We start from the raw sequence: 15,025 nt of genomic DNA, 5'->3' as shown, positions 1-15,025 counted from the left end.
AGTGACACATTTTGGACAAAATCTTCTGCCCCTTGTAAAGTTTCATGTTTTGAGATTATTTCTGGGTCCCAACCCTGCACAAGTCAGAAGTAGCCTGAAGGTCGGAATCTTCCATCGGGCAGTTAATTAAGAGGCTGTCTTTACATTCACCGTCCAATCAAGGATAGGTTCCTGAGGCAGGAAACTCAATAGGAGGACCTGCAGCACTGGACAAACTGAAACCCCACCAGCAGAGATGGGCATGACTCAGACAAGCAAAGAATGGGAGGGGGCCTCAAGATAGAGGCACTCTCTCAAACCTGAATAAGATTTGGAAAAAATGGAAGATCCGCAGTTCATAGAGCCATCAAAAGGAGGGAAACCCTCTCCACAGGAAGCATTATGGCTGAGACTGTGATCTTTATGGTGCATTCATGGGGCAAGTGATAGGAGGCCCCGATGGCCCTCCTGCCTGCTACCAAGCTGCAGCTATCCTTCCTACTCAGCTGAAGGGGCGGGGGAGGGAAAAGGAGGGTGGTGGTAGGAGGGAGGGGAAATCCGACAGCAGCTGGATCCCAGAGGTGTCAGTAACCTGCCCACAATTTGTCCCTTAATTGGCCTAATTGACTACCCACCACTGCCAGGTGGATATCCTTTCTGACATTGACCCTGCAGGAAGAGTGCTGTTGGGGAACGTGTTGTGGAGCCAACCAGATGTGCAAGTTTCAAATTTTGCTCCCTGTCCTGCCTCCAAACCTGCATCTGTGGGGCCAGGAAGTTTCCGCATGACGGGTGGATCAAGCCCTTTCAGCCCTCAGCCTGTTGGTGCATGCATGATGCATCAGAAGTGGGAAAATGGGGAGAAGAAAATCTAGCAACATAATATCAAATCATTTACAGAATAACATTATCTTTCTTTTACCCTCCCCCACAGACAATGAATGACCAAGTTCATGTTTTAGCCTCTGAACTTAATGAAACAGAAGGTATCCCAGAACAGTATGCGGAAATCATCAAGAAACGTTTCAACATCATCTACTATGAAGAATTCCTGAAAAAGAAAGAGGAGCTTGCTAATAAAATCCAGGTCATTTTTGAATGGGAAAGATCTCCCACAATAGATGAAAATCTTCTAAGATCTCTACCTCAGCTGAAGGTAATTGTAAACCATGGAGTTGGTGTGGACCATCTCAATCTACCGTTGATCTACAGTTTTGGGGTGAAGGTGGCCAACACTCCTCATGCGGTGGACAATGCTACAGCTGAAATGGGCATGGCTTTAATGTTGGCATCTGCCAGGAATATACTGGAAGGTAAGATGGAGATGGAAAATGAACTATTTGTGCAAGATAGACAACAGCTGACTTTTGGAATCTATAACTTTTGTGGTTTACTACCATGGTTAGGGCATGATTTAATAAATACAAAACACACAGGTTGGAAACATAGAATCTTACAGCACAGAAATTGGCTATTCACATAGACTAACCATGCTCTCCCTGACTTTTCTAAAGCTCTTTCTAACTCTTCTTGAAAATAATTTATAGATTCTGCTTCATGAACACTAAGGGTGGAATTTAATGCCCTCCAGGAGGCAAGTTCTGAAGCAGTGGGCCATTTGATCGGGAGGGAGGGTGCCTTAAGGGCCTCATCACGCCACCACTCAAATTAAACAGGCGGCGGGAGAGACCTGCGCCCAAAGTGTAGCCCAGTAGGTTTGAACATGCTCCCCTCGTTCTGCACTTTTCGACATTCTCCCCAGTCGCTGGGGCTTACCTGAGACACTGGTGGCCTGCTCCTCATTGGCCTAGCTGCCAGATCGGCAATGCCCACCTCTGTGCTGCTGGTGCTGCAGAGCTACTAGCCTCTGATTGGTTGGCAACTCTGCGATGTCCTTCTAGAGAGAGGCAGAAGTCTTGTAACACTTTAAAGGCCTGTCGGCTGAAAAATTAAAGCAGGGCAGGCTAGCCAAACGGATCACCCCTAACATTTACGCTGGGGTACGGGGAGTCCACCCTCAGTGTATAATCCCATCCATAGTTGTGGTTAAAAACATATTGAAATCTGTCTTCATAATTGTAATTCATCATCCTCTGAGATCCAATGCTTTCAACATTTCTTACAGGCTTTGTTGTTAACTTCTGAATTACCACACAGCATTGATTTTTAAAAAATAATAAAAAGCTATTGCATAATTAAGTTACAAATCACACTGATGACTGGTAAATGTGCCTTGTGAAAAAAAAAGTACAATGCATGAAAACATTGGGTCACTTACCTGATTAAAATCAGCAACAGTCTTCACAAAAACAATATCTGCATCTACTGCCCGCAAAAAAATTGAGTTCAATATAATTGGCTTGATGAATTTAGAGGCAATTCATTCAGGGACTGTGTACGTCTTGCTGTATGGGAACATTATATGTAACAAAACTAATTATTTCACTTGCGGATATGGTGTTTTAGCTGTGCAATAGGCATTTATTATAATTGGTTTATGAAAGGAAAGCCTAATTCCTTTATAAATGACCCTGAAAATTACTTTTGGTGTTTAAATTAACCACTGAGCTATTTGTGGGTTATAGAGCAGTAATATCTGTGTGGTGGAAATTTTTTGCCTGGTTTTCATACAGTGCCAATTGACTGTTTGGAGGAGTGGTTTGCTGGTGTTACAGTGCTGAAGGTGTGCATCGTTTCTTAAATTAACTGTTGCAGATTAAACCCAAAGAATACCATATTTGTAGGCTCACCGATACACTGCTAGCCTTCATTTGAAACCAGCATTGCAATTATGCTTACAGACTGTTTGCCAATCCATTGCCAGACTAAGATGATTTTTGTAGAACACTGACCAGTTTTCACCTTTTTCCTGCTTCTGGAAATAATGCTGCTGATAGGTTGAGAACAGGTTTGTTTTTTAAATTTTAGGTCAGAAGATTGCAACTTCTCCAGATACCAAAAGTTATCCTTTGAACTGGTATGGAGTAGAAGTGACTGAGGCCACTCTTGGAATTATTGGAATGGGACGGATTGGATACAAAGTTGCTCAAAGAGCCAAAGGATTCGATATGAAAATCCTGTATCACAACAGGAAGAGGAGGTAGGATTTGCGAGAGGTTCCATGAAAGGAGCATTTCCTAACAATGTGTTGAGGAACACATAGGCATAATGTGGCAACAGAGTGTGTTGAGGAACACATTGACATCCTTGCACAATTTTAGTCCCCGCACTCAGCTCTCCACCACCCACCCCGTTACCCTGGATGGACAGGGCAGAGTTGAATGTCTGTTATTGTGGGTTCATCTCAGGATTTGTTGACTTCTTACTCGAGAAGAGATCTTGCTGAAGGCAACGGTCTTTTGTTCAAAAACATTTCTTTACATGCTTACTATTTACAAAGGTTAAATAAGACCAAGACACAGCTGGAGCTACTCTCTGAGATACTTCATACACATCTCATCTCTGAGAGTGACATCACCGTGACACAGCTCCTTATGCACATGCTCAGTAGCTATCATTAGAATTAACCCTTTACGCTACATCTCCCTCCGCCACCCCTCTCCCCTCTACCCCCCCCAGCCCGGGTCTTTATCTCCATATTATTATACACACATCCTCCTAGGAAGAGTGTCTTGCAGTCACCATCATGGTGAAGCAGTCTGGGAAGAGTGTCCTGCAGTCAGTTCTTGTTGAAAATAACGAGTGACATCACAAGACAGCGTGAGAGAGTGGCGGAGAGATCAGAACCAGTGCGAGTATGGGGAAGCTTCAAAAAGTGACATCAGCACAAAGGTGAGAGCTGATTGGTGAGTACAGGGTAAGTGTTTTTCTCCAGTTTAAAATAGATTAAGCTAAGGAAAGGTAAGAGTTCTAGTTTTTATTTAAAGTACATAAATAATTTAATTTTTTTTACTGTATTTAACTTAAAATAAGGGTTTTTTTTTCAACTAGAGGCAGGGCAGGTCAGTCCCGTGTTATGTACCACCTGCAACGTGGGAAGCCTTAGACGCTCTTTGTGCTCTGACAGTCCACGTATGCAGGAAGTGCCACCAGCTGCCCACTTGAGTTCCGAGTTTCAGAGCTTGAGCGGCAGCTGGAGGCACTGAGGTGCATCCGCGAGGCTGAGGGTTTCGTGGATAGTGCGTTTTTAGACGTGGTCACCCCTCAGCTTACGGAAGTGCAGACAGAGAGAGAATGGGTGACCATCAGTCAGAAGAAAGGTGTCAGGCAGGTAGTCAGGAAATCCCCAGGGTACATCTCGCTCGAGAACCGTTTGTCTATGTTGGAAAACGGTGAGAGTGACGGTTTCTCTGGGGAGTGCAGCCACGTCCATGGCACTGTGAGTGGCACAGCTGCACAGAGGGGAGGAAAAAGAGGGGAAGAGCAATACTGGTAGGAGACTCGATAGTAAGGGAAACAGACGGGTGTTTCTGCGGCCGTAAACGTGACTCCAGGATGGTATGTTGCCTCCCTGGTGCCAGGGTCAAGTATGTCACTGAACGCCTGCAGGGCATTCTAAAGGGGGAGGGCAAACAGACAGAGATTGTAGTACATATTGGTACCAATGACATAGGTAGAAAGAGGGATGAGGTCCCGCAAGCAGAATTTAGGGAGCTAGGAAGCAGATTTAAAAAACAAGACCTCAAAGGTAGTAATCTCTGTGTTACTTCCGGTGCCATGTGCTAGTGAGTATAGAAATAGGAGGTTAGTCCAGATGAATGTGTGGCTGGAGAGATGATGCAGGAGGGAGGGCTTGAGATTCCTGAGACATTGGGACCATTTCTGGGGGCGGTGGAACCTGTACAAGGTGGATGGGTGGCACCTGAACCGGAATGGGACCAACATCCTTGTGGGAGGCTTGCTAGTACTATTGGGGAGGGTTTAAACTAACTTGGCAGGGGGACAGGATCCTGAGAGGAGGTTCATCAGGAGGAGATGCACAACCAAAATTAGAAGAGAGAGCAAGTAAGCCTGGAAGGCATAGAAATTATAGGCCAGTTAAGGCACAAGGGAGCTTGGCAAGGTTGGATGGTATTTATTTTAATGCAAGGAGTCTGATGAATAAGGCAGATCAGTTGAGGGCACAAATTAACATGTGGAAGTATGATGTCATTGCTGTTACAGAGACATGGTTGAGAGAGAGGCAGGATTGGCAGCTCAATATTCCAGGATATAGGATCTTCAGCCGAGACAGGGAAGGAGGTGAAAAGAGGAGGGGGGTATCGCAATATTGATCAAGGAATCAATTACAGCAGTAAGGAGAAATGACATCTTAGAAGGCTCCCCAAATGAAGCCATATGGGTAGAATTTAAAAACAAAAAAGGAGCACTCACATTGCTGGGAGTGTACTATAGGCCCCCAAACAGTCAGAGAGAAATAGAAGAGCAAATATGTGGGCAGATTTCAGAGAAATGTAAAAGTAATGGGTAGTAATAGTGGGGGATTTCAACTTCCCCAACATTAACTGGGTTAGTCATAGTGTGATAGGTTTAGAGGGAGCAGAATTCTTAAAATGCATCCAGGAGAGCTTTTTAAGCCAGTGTGTAGAAGGTTCGACAAGAAAGGGGGCGGTCCTGGCCTTAATTTTAGGGAATGAAGCTGAGCAAGTGATAGAGGTATCAGTGGAGGGACATTTTGCAGATTGTGATCATAACTCCGTTAGATTCAAGGTTGTTATGGAAACGGACAAGGATGGTCCAGAAATCAGAGTTCTAAATTGGGGGAAGGCCGATTTTAATAAGATCAGATATGATTTGGCCAGAGTGGACTGGGAGCAGCTACTTTTAGGTAAATCTGCATCAGAGCCATGGGACTCATTCAAGAAGGAAATAGGGAGAGTACAGGGCCAACATATTCCAGTAAAGACAAAGGGTGGGACCAACAAATCCAGGGAACCCTCGATTTCGAGTGATATACCAGATTGGATAAAGAGAAAACGGGAGGCTTGTGACAGATACCGAGGGCTCAAAACAGCGGAAGCCCTAGAGGAGTATAGAATGTGTAGGGGGGAGCTTAAAAAGGAAATTAGGAGAACAAAAACGGGGCATGAAGAAACATTGGCAGGTAAAATAAAGGAAAATCCAAAGTTATTTCACAAGTACACTAAGAGTAAGAGGATAACTAGGGAAAGAGTAGGGCCCATTAAGGACTGTAGTGGTAATTTGTGTGTGGAGCCAGAAGATGTAGGTAGAGTTCTAAATTAATACTTTGTGTTCACAAGTGAGAGGGACAGCGTGGGTATGGAAATCAGGCAGAAGGACTGTGATATAATTAAAGAAATTAGCATAGAAAGGGAGGAGGTTCTAAGTTCTTGGCAGGCTTAAAAGTAGATAAATCTCCAGGCCCGGATGAAATGTATCCCAGGCTGTTGAGTGAGGCAAAGTAGGAGATAGCAGGGAGGCTAGCAATAATTTTCCATACTTCTCTGACCACAGGAGAGGTGCCAGAGGACTGGAGGACAGCCAATGTGGTACCGTTTTCAAGAAGGGAGGAAGGGATAAACCAGGGAACTACAGGCCAGTCAGTCTAAGCTCAGTGGTGGGGAAACTATTGGAAGCAATTCTGAGGGACAGAATCAATCTACACTTGGAGAGGCAGGGATTAATCAAGGACAGTGAGCATGGTTTTGTTAAAGGGAGGTCATGTCTGACCAATTTGATTGAATTTTTCGAAGAAGTGACCAGATGTGTCGATGAGGGCAATGCATTTGACGTAGTCTACTTGGACTTCAGCAAGGCTTTTGATAAGGTCCCGGTCCCACATGGGAGACTGATAATGAAGGTAAGAGCCCATGGGATCGAAGGCAATTTGGCAGATTGGATCCAGAATTGACTGAGTGGCAGGAAGCAGAGGGTGGTGGTCAAGGGTGTTTTTGTGACTGGATGCCTGAGTCCAGTGGGGTTCCACTGGGATCGGTGTTGGGTCCCATCCTGTTTGTGGTATATATAAATGATTTAGACTTGAATGTAGGAGGGTTGTTCAGTAATTTCGCGGATGACACGAAAATTGGTGGGGTGGTAAATGGTGAGGAGGATAGCCTTATCCTCAGGAGGATATAGACGGGCTGGTCAGATGGGCTGACCAGTGCAAAATAGAATTTAATCTGGATAAGTGTGAGGTGAAGTACTTGGGCAGGACAAACAAGGCACGGGAATACACGATGAATGGTAGGACCCTGAGCAGTACTGAGGGTCAGAGGGACCTTGGTGTGCATGTCCACCAATGCCTTAAGGTAGCAGGACGGGTAGATAAGGTAATTAAGAAGGCATATAGGACACTTGCCTTTATTAGCTGAGGCATAAAATATAAGAGCAGGGAGGTTATGCTGGAACTGTATAAAACACTGGTTAGGCCCCAGTTAGAGTATTGCGTGCAGTTCTCTAGAGTGTGCAGTGGATATTTACCAGGATGTTGCCTGGACTGGAGAGTTTTAGTTGAGGAGAGATTGGATAGACTAGGGTTATTTTCCCTGGAGCAGAGGAGATCGAGGGGAGACATGATTGAGGTGTATAAAATTGAGGGACGTAGATAGGGTAGACAGGAAGGAACCTTTCCCCTTGGCAGAGGGATCAATAACCAGGGCGCATAGATTTAAGGTAAGGGGCAGGAGGTTTAGAGGGGATGTGAGGAAGAATTTGTTTCACCCAGAAGGTAGTGGGAATCCGGAACTCACTGCCTGAAAGTGTGGTAGAGGCAGAAACCCTCATATCATTTAAGAAGTATTTGGATGTGCACTTGCGATGCCATGGCGTACAAGGCTGTGGGCCTAGTGCTGGAAAATGGGATTAGAATAGTTAGGTACTTGTTTGACTGGTGCAGGCTCAATGGGCCGAAGGGCCTTTCTCTGCCCTGTAGACCTCTATGACTCTATACCCCGCCTCAGTCCCCTGCGCCGGTGGCATTACTCTCCGACTATGTTCTCAGCTTTCTTTGAAGACGTATGTTCTCTGAATCTTCTCGGAAGACACCGATCTCCTCAGACACAGATTCCTGCTTCTGGTTGGCAGTATAAAGGCACTGAACAGAGATTTTCCTTTTCTTTTTCTTTCCCTTCTTGGTACTTTGGGGAAAGGTTGGACTGCTGACTGCTCTGGCTTGAAAGAATAAAGCTCTGTCTGCTCCTGTGAACATTTCTACAGCCGTAGAGGGCCAACAAACTTCTACTACTGCAATGAATGAAGTATTGTGTAATGCCTCATCCATGATCGAATCAGATGGACGAAGAGAAGGACAAAGAATATTCCAAAGAAAAAAAATGATTGTCTGTAGGCAGTGGCTCAGCTTACACAGGCTCTTCAGTATGAGTTTGCTTCTTAGTGGACCTGGACATCTCTGAAACTTCATCAGAATCTAGGCTGTCTTCAAAAAGCAAAGCAAAGTTCAGGATCTCCTCTTCCATCGTAGCTATCATCCTCTTCCACTCTTTACTGAAAGAGAAAATTATGGTCTAGAATGTCACCTTGCAGCTTATCACCTTCATCCTGGTGCACCTGTCTCCTGCTGCATCTAGTCTCACCTTGAAGAGAAATTAAAGATCTATGGTGTCCTCCTGTGGTCACAGGGATGGAGTTTTGTCTATGAAGACTTAGTCACTGCATTCTGAATCAACCTGAATTTCTCGAATGGAGGTTCCGTTCATCAATTTCTCCTTTGGACTTGTAAACACAGATTTCCTGGAACACTTTAAAATGGCCTAACTTGTCACGCCCATGGCACTGTGTAATTTGGGTAGGGCATTCTTCCAGCCTGTGGATTTCCTTCCCGCCACAGCGGGGACATTGGTAAATGGCGGTTGTCACTTTTTTAGGGCATTTCCCTAGTTTTTGCCTTGCAATACTTTTAGTTTTCTAACCCACAAATTGAATGATTTCGTCAGGCTGTTCTTCGGAAATTTCCCTTGCATTTCTGACAAAACCTTATTCTGCCTCCACTCTTTGGCCTGCCTGGCCAGTTGTACAGGTTTGCTTAAATTTCAATCTTCTCGAAACTGTAAGAAGTCAGAGATTCTCATCTATAACACCAACTCAGGTTGTCTTTTAATGACCCATACTCTCAATTTTCAGCTAGGCGGTACAATTCATTAATGAATGAGTCAATCCCTTTACCTTGTTTTTGACTGATTAAATTCTGCCCTCTCTATGACAATGGACAGAATTGTCCCAGATAGTGGGTGGGAAAAATATGGTTTTATTTGCCGGCCACAATGGCAGGTTTTCACCATTCCCATTCATTAATTATGCAGCCACGGGAAACATGCCATCTCGCTGGCGGGCCACCTCCAATTTGCCCACTTGCAGCCCAGGACTGCTCTGGTGAAGACATGGCCCCAAAAGCCAAGAAGAGCACAGCCCCGCCCCCGATTTCAGTGATGTATCCCTGGGACGCCCTCTGGACAGTGCAGAGGCCCGCCGAGATGTCTTCTATCCCAGCTCTGGCCGCAGGACATCCATCGATCTGACCACTCCGCCTCAGGAGGCGGTGGCAGTGTTGGTCACTGCCAACGCTGCACACAAGAGGTCGGCCATCCAGAGCAGAAAATGGATGAATGATCTCATCTGTGCCGCCAGGGTAAGGCAACCATCTCATCACTCTCAACTCTCTCACTCTCAAGGCCATCACACATTCACTGGCATCTCTCTCACTGCCAATCTAAGGGACACCACCACTCACTCTCTCACACACACCCGTACATCTCTATTTGACCTCGTGTCTCCTCTGGAGACTGCCTCCTCTGCCTCCACCATCTTGAGGCCACTTGCACAGATCGACATGTGCCCCGACACACACCCCTCTTCCCCAGTGCAACCTCTCCCTTTCCTGAGGCCACTTCACCCCTTCCCCAAGCAAGCCCTTGCCCCGTAGCCATTGAAAAGGTCTGGTAGGTAGAGACCTGCCCGTGAGCCCCCCTAAAAGTGATGTTGTGCTGCCTGCCAAGCCTAGCACTGATGACTGCAAGTGCTGCCTGATGCAAGGTAGACAAACAAACCTTGAAGTCCCAAGTGAAGTGCAGCTTGCTTGATGCATGTCGCTCACGTATAGTTGTGAAATACATGCCGATGTGCCTGGGTGATCCAGTGTGGGGGGATGACTCTGGCAAGCAGGGCTTATAATGAGATGCTAAAGTATTGAAATTATATTCCCAACGTGTGGCGGCGGGAAACATGGCCTGCCATTGACAGGTGGAGCAGATGATTGCAAACTGGTTTTACAGTGGTGTGAAACCAATTTTTGGCCTTCTCGGCATTTGGTGCCCCCATCCGGCATGATGCCCAATGGCAATAGGGCTGGAAAATTCCAGCCAATGTTTTTACGAAGACTGAACAATGAATCAAAGGCACCGCTGACATCCTCGTAGGAGGTTGTCTCTTTGTTTGACCCCTGTTTGGCCAGCACGTCATTTGCTATGGTCCCAACACTGTATAATGAAGTGCTAACATGATCTTTGTTCCCTTTACTCGCAAGACCTGAGGGGTTGCGGTACAGGGTAAAACGCCATTGCCAATTTTGCCATTGCTTAGTCTATTTGGGGCCATCTATATTTTGAATGGATTCTAGTCAGGGTAAAGTAGTAGCCATTTCTCACCCTGGTTGAAGAATGTCTTTTCTCGCATTGTTCGTCTTGCCAATCGCTGGGCTGTCCTTGTTATTTGGTCATCTCCTGTGTGGTTGCTGGGTTGGCCTTGAAGTCCTTCACCTGCTGCCCTGCCCTGTTGCTGGGCTTCACTTGAGCTTTCCCTGTCATTTTCTACTGTTCCTCTATGGGTGTAGTCACTGCTGCCACCATCTGTTATTATGGATTTATCTCTGGATTCACTAGCTTCTTACTCTAGAAGAGATCTTGCTGGACCCAATGGTCTTTTGCTCAAAAGCATTTATTTACATGCTAACTATTTACAAAGGTTAAATAAGACCAATACAAATCTGGAGCTACTCTCTGAGATGCTTCACATCACTGTGACGTAGCTACTGAACATGTGCGTAAGGAGCTATCATTAGAGTTAACACTTCAGTCTACAAAATGAAGAATTAAAATCCTAAAAATCAAGATCTTACCTACAACTTCCTTACCACGTATTTATAGTGATGATTCAGGCCATGCATGAAGTTCCATCTAGGATCACGTGGTGGATGACTTAAAATTCAAAAGCCACAGCCTGATGTTATCTGAAAGCCTGTCAAGGAATCCATGGGCCTCCTCAGCCTTGGAATTTCCCCCCAATCTTGGGGAAATCGTGAGCCCCGGCATCCAGTTGATCACGCATTGTGAAGCAGGAATCCCCAGCCCTCCCAATATTAAGGGAAACCCCATTCCAATGATAGCTGGGGACTGTTTCCATCAGTCCCTGGCTACAGTTTCTTATGGCAAAATTCCTATTTCCACCCCAGCCAGGTTTTGAATGTGGCTAAATGTTGGGCTTGAGTCTGGGATGTTAGGAACATAAGAACAACAATGGGCCATTTAACCCCCTAAATTTGTTCTACCATTCAATGAAACCATGGCAGATCTGCAACAGAACTGCACATAGCTGACATTGCCCATATGTGATAGTACCTTTGGTTAGCAATAATCTATCAATCTTAGATTTAAGGTTACCAATTGATCTATCATCAATTGCCCTTTGTGGAAGAAAATTCCAAACTTCAACCACACTTTTTGTTTGCAGAAGGGTTTCAGAATTTCACTCTTTATAGGTCCAGCTCTGATTTTTAGCCTATGCTTTCTCATCCGAGATGGTCAGCCAACGGAAATAGTTTTTCTTTATCTACCCTATATGTTCCCCTTTTATATCTTGGAAACTTTGATCAAATCACCCTTAACCCAAGTTCCATGGAATTCAAGCCTGGTTTGTTTAACCCCTCCTCATATTTTAACTTCTGGAGTCCAGGTAAATCTATGTAGCATCCTCCTAATATCTTTCATAAGGTGTGCTGCCCAGGCTTGTCACCGTATTCTAGGTGTGATCTTAAAAACAACCTTTGTAGAGTTGTGGCATAACTTCTATATCCTTGTATTCTAGTCCTCTAGACATAAAGATCAGCATTCTGTTAGTTTTTAAAAAATTATTGTACCTGTTCATGACAATTTAATGATATATGTACCTGGAACCCTTAAGTCTCTTGAAAATCCATCTTTTCTAGCATTTCACCATTTAGAAAGTACCATGTTCTATCCTTTTTTTTAGGTCCAAAGTGGAAGATCTCAAATTTGCCTATATTGGAATTCACTTGTCACAGTTTAGCCCATTCACTTTAATCTATTAATACCTCTATGCTACCATCTACACTGCTCTCAATGCTGCCTATCTTTGTGAATCAGCAAACTTGGATATACGGCTTTCATCCCATCAATGAAGTTGTTATTAAATATGGTGAATAGTTGAGTCCCCAACACAGGCCCTTGCGGGACACCACTCGTCACATCCTGTCAATTAGACTATCTGTCCAAAATCCCTACTACATGTCTCCTGCCATGCTGCCAATTTCCTAACCAGATCAATAATTTGCTTTCAATTCCATTAGCTTCAAAATGTCCTTCAACTTTAGCTAACAGTCTCTTATGAGATACTTTATGAAATGCCTTCTGGAAGTCCATATAAATAACATCCATAGGCATTTCCATGTGCATTACTTTAGTCACCTTTTCAAAAAAAATCAGTCTGGTTCACCAGGCATAATCTATGCTTTACAAATCTATTTTGGCTTTCTCTGATCGACTGAAAATTTTCAAAATGTTCAGTGATTCTCTTCTTAATTATAGACCAGGAATTACCTGACAGTCGATGTTAGGCTAACTGGTCTATAATTCCCTGGTTTCCCTGTCTCACTTTTTTTAAATAACAGAGTGACATGCACCATTTTCCAATCTAAAGGAAAGATTCCTGAGTAAAGAAAACTTTGGAAGATTATAGTTAGGGCATCCACAATGTTTCATTTACTTCCTTTAAAATACTGGGGTGGAAACCATCTGGCCCTGGAGATTTGTCACTCTTTTAGTGATATTATATTCTTCTTTACTTTTTTTTTTGCTTGTGTTACTTTTTGTGAGTCTGTCCCTGATTCAGTATTAGTTTGTTGGGATACTGTTCCTCTAATGATGCAAAGTGCTTGTTCAACATGTCCACCTTTTCCTTATTTTCATTGGCAATATCATAGTTATTGGTTTAAGGGACCTGATCACCCTCTTTTCCTTAGTATAATTGTTTAAAAATATTGTGTTGGTTTTGATATCTCTTGTAAGTTTCTCATGCTCCCTTTTTGCAGTTGTTACTATCTGATTTGTCTGTTTGCCTCTTTTTGCATTTTTGTATGGATTTTCTTTTAGTTTTGCGTGTCACTTACCTCTTTAATTGTCCATGGTTGTGTTTTTGCTAAGTAAAGTTCCTTCCCTTGGGGATATAAAGTGGTTTTATTTTTTGAACACCTCCCATGGATCTTCTGTCATTTTACTCATTAACAAATTTGCCCTGTTTACTGTGGATATTCTCTGTCTCATTGCACTAAAGCATTTCTTATCCAAATCCAGAACCTTTAGTAGCTATTTTGTTTTTCTCCTTCCTAATACTATGTTGAACTAAATCATATTATGATCACTGTCAGACTAAGGATGCGCAATAAATACTGGCCTAGCCAGCGACACCTACATTCCATCAATGAATGAAAAAAGATACATTTTAACTTCTGTTGGGCTGTTTGGCTATTACTCATTACTAAATTGAAACGGCATGACCTCAAGGACATGGTGTTACAGTTAACTAACCTAAACACATGCAAGAAATTCATTACTTATCTGAATTTACATGAAAGATAAAATCCTCCATTAAATCTACACTGTCTTTGCTACATGCTTTCCTAATCTCTGTATTTATTCAAATCTACCACTTCACAGTTGCTACTGAGGGCCTATACACAATTCCAACTACAACCTTAAATCTTTTTCTGTTTCTTAATTCAATCCATAAATTCTCCACTGTCTGCTTACCTCACTTTATTTCCTCTTATGAAATAATTTCATCCTTAGTCACTAAAGCGGCAACCTCTCCTCCTCTATCATTTTCCCTATCTTTTCTGTAGGCCTTAAAACCTAGTATATTTAGTTTCTAGTCCCTGCACCTTGCAGCCATGTCTTATAATGGCTACCGTGTCATACCCTCCAAGTTAAATTTGCACCTGCAATTTATTCAGTTTGTTCTTAATACTCCAATGTTTGTAATAAACAATGCTTATTTGGGAAACACAGCCTACTTTTTCTTTCTGCTCTAATGTATTACTCTCACATTTCTTATTCCCGTCTCCTTTTTTTTCGTTCATGGGATGTGGGTATCGCTGGCTAGGCCAGCATTTATTGCCCATCCTTAATTCTCCTTGAACTGAGCAGCTTGCTAGGCCACTTCAGAGGGCATTTAAAAGTCAACCAACCACATTGCTGTGGTCTGGAATCACGTGTGGGCCAGACTAGGTAAGGACGGCAGATTTCCTTCCCTAAAGGACATTAGTGAAGCAGATGGGTTTTTCCTGACAGTTGACAATGGTTTTTTTATGGTCATCATTAGACTTTTAATTCCAGATTTTTTTATTGAATTCAAACGCAAATGGTGGGATTCAAACCCTGGTCCCCAGAGCATTATGCTGGGTCTCTGGATTACCAGTCCAGTGACAATACCACTACGTCACTGCCTACCCTTTATCTGTATTGCTGAAAGCGAAGTTTTTGACTGATAGACTATTCTTTATTAGTTTGCAAATTATTATTTATAGTATGTTTTCCAATTGAGCCCAGCTTCCATTTACTATTCAAGATCTTGTAATCACCCTATTTATCATTTCCACTGAGACATTGGTCCCAGTACAACATTCAGATAGATCCCATCCCATTGGGCTCCTTCCTGTCCCACTACTAGTGCCAGTGCCCCGTGAAATGCAACTCCTCTTTCCCACACCACTCCTTCAAGCATGTATTCCCCTCTTGATCAGCTATCTCTATGCCAATTGTATGTGATTTTAACCCTTGAGGTCCTGTTTGCTGGAGAGATAAGATGGGGTAGCTAA

The 15,025-nt window shown here is 43.6% G+C and overlaps 1 protein-coding gene across 1 annotated transcript in view; it reads left to right on the top strand.

The window, feature by feature from the left end:
- The first annotated feature begins 916 nt into the window (after positions 1 to 916).
- LOC144679024 (putative 2-ketogluconate reductase) overlaps positions 917 to 15,025 on the top strand; it is a 34,928-nt gene continuing 20,819 nt past the window's right edge. The window contains exons 1-2 of the mRNA XM_078539251.1: positions 917 to 1,292; positions 2,908 to 3,079. Of these exons, the coding sequence (XP_078395377.1) occupies positions 917 to 1,292; positions 2,908 to 3,079 (548 nt within the window). The remainder of the gene's footprint in view (positions 1,293 to 2,907; positions 3,080 to 15,025) is intronic.

This window comes from Cetorhinus maximus, chromosome 3 (genome assembly GCF_964194155.1).
Source record: "Cetorhinus maximus chromosome 3, sCetMax3.hap1.1, whole genome shotgun sequence".
Taxonomy (NCBI): Eukaryota; Metazoa; Chordata; class Chondrichthyes; order Lamniformes; family Cetorhinidae; genus Cetorhinus; species Cetorhinus maximus.
The sequence above is the reverse complement of the archived record's forward strand: the minus strand, read 5'-3'. Positions and strand labels throughout refer to the sequence as shown.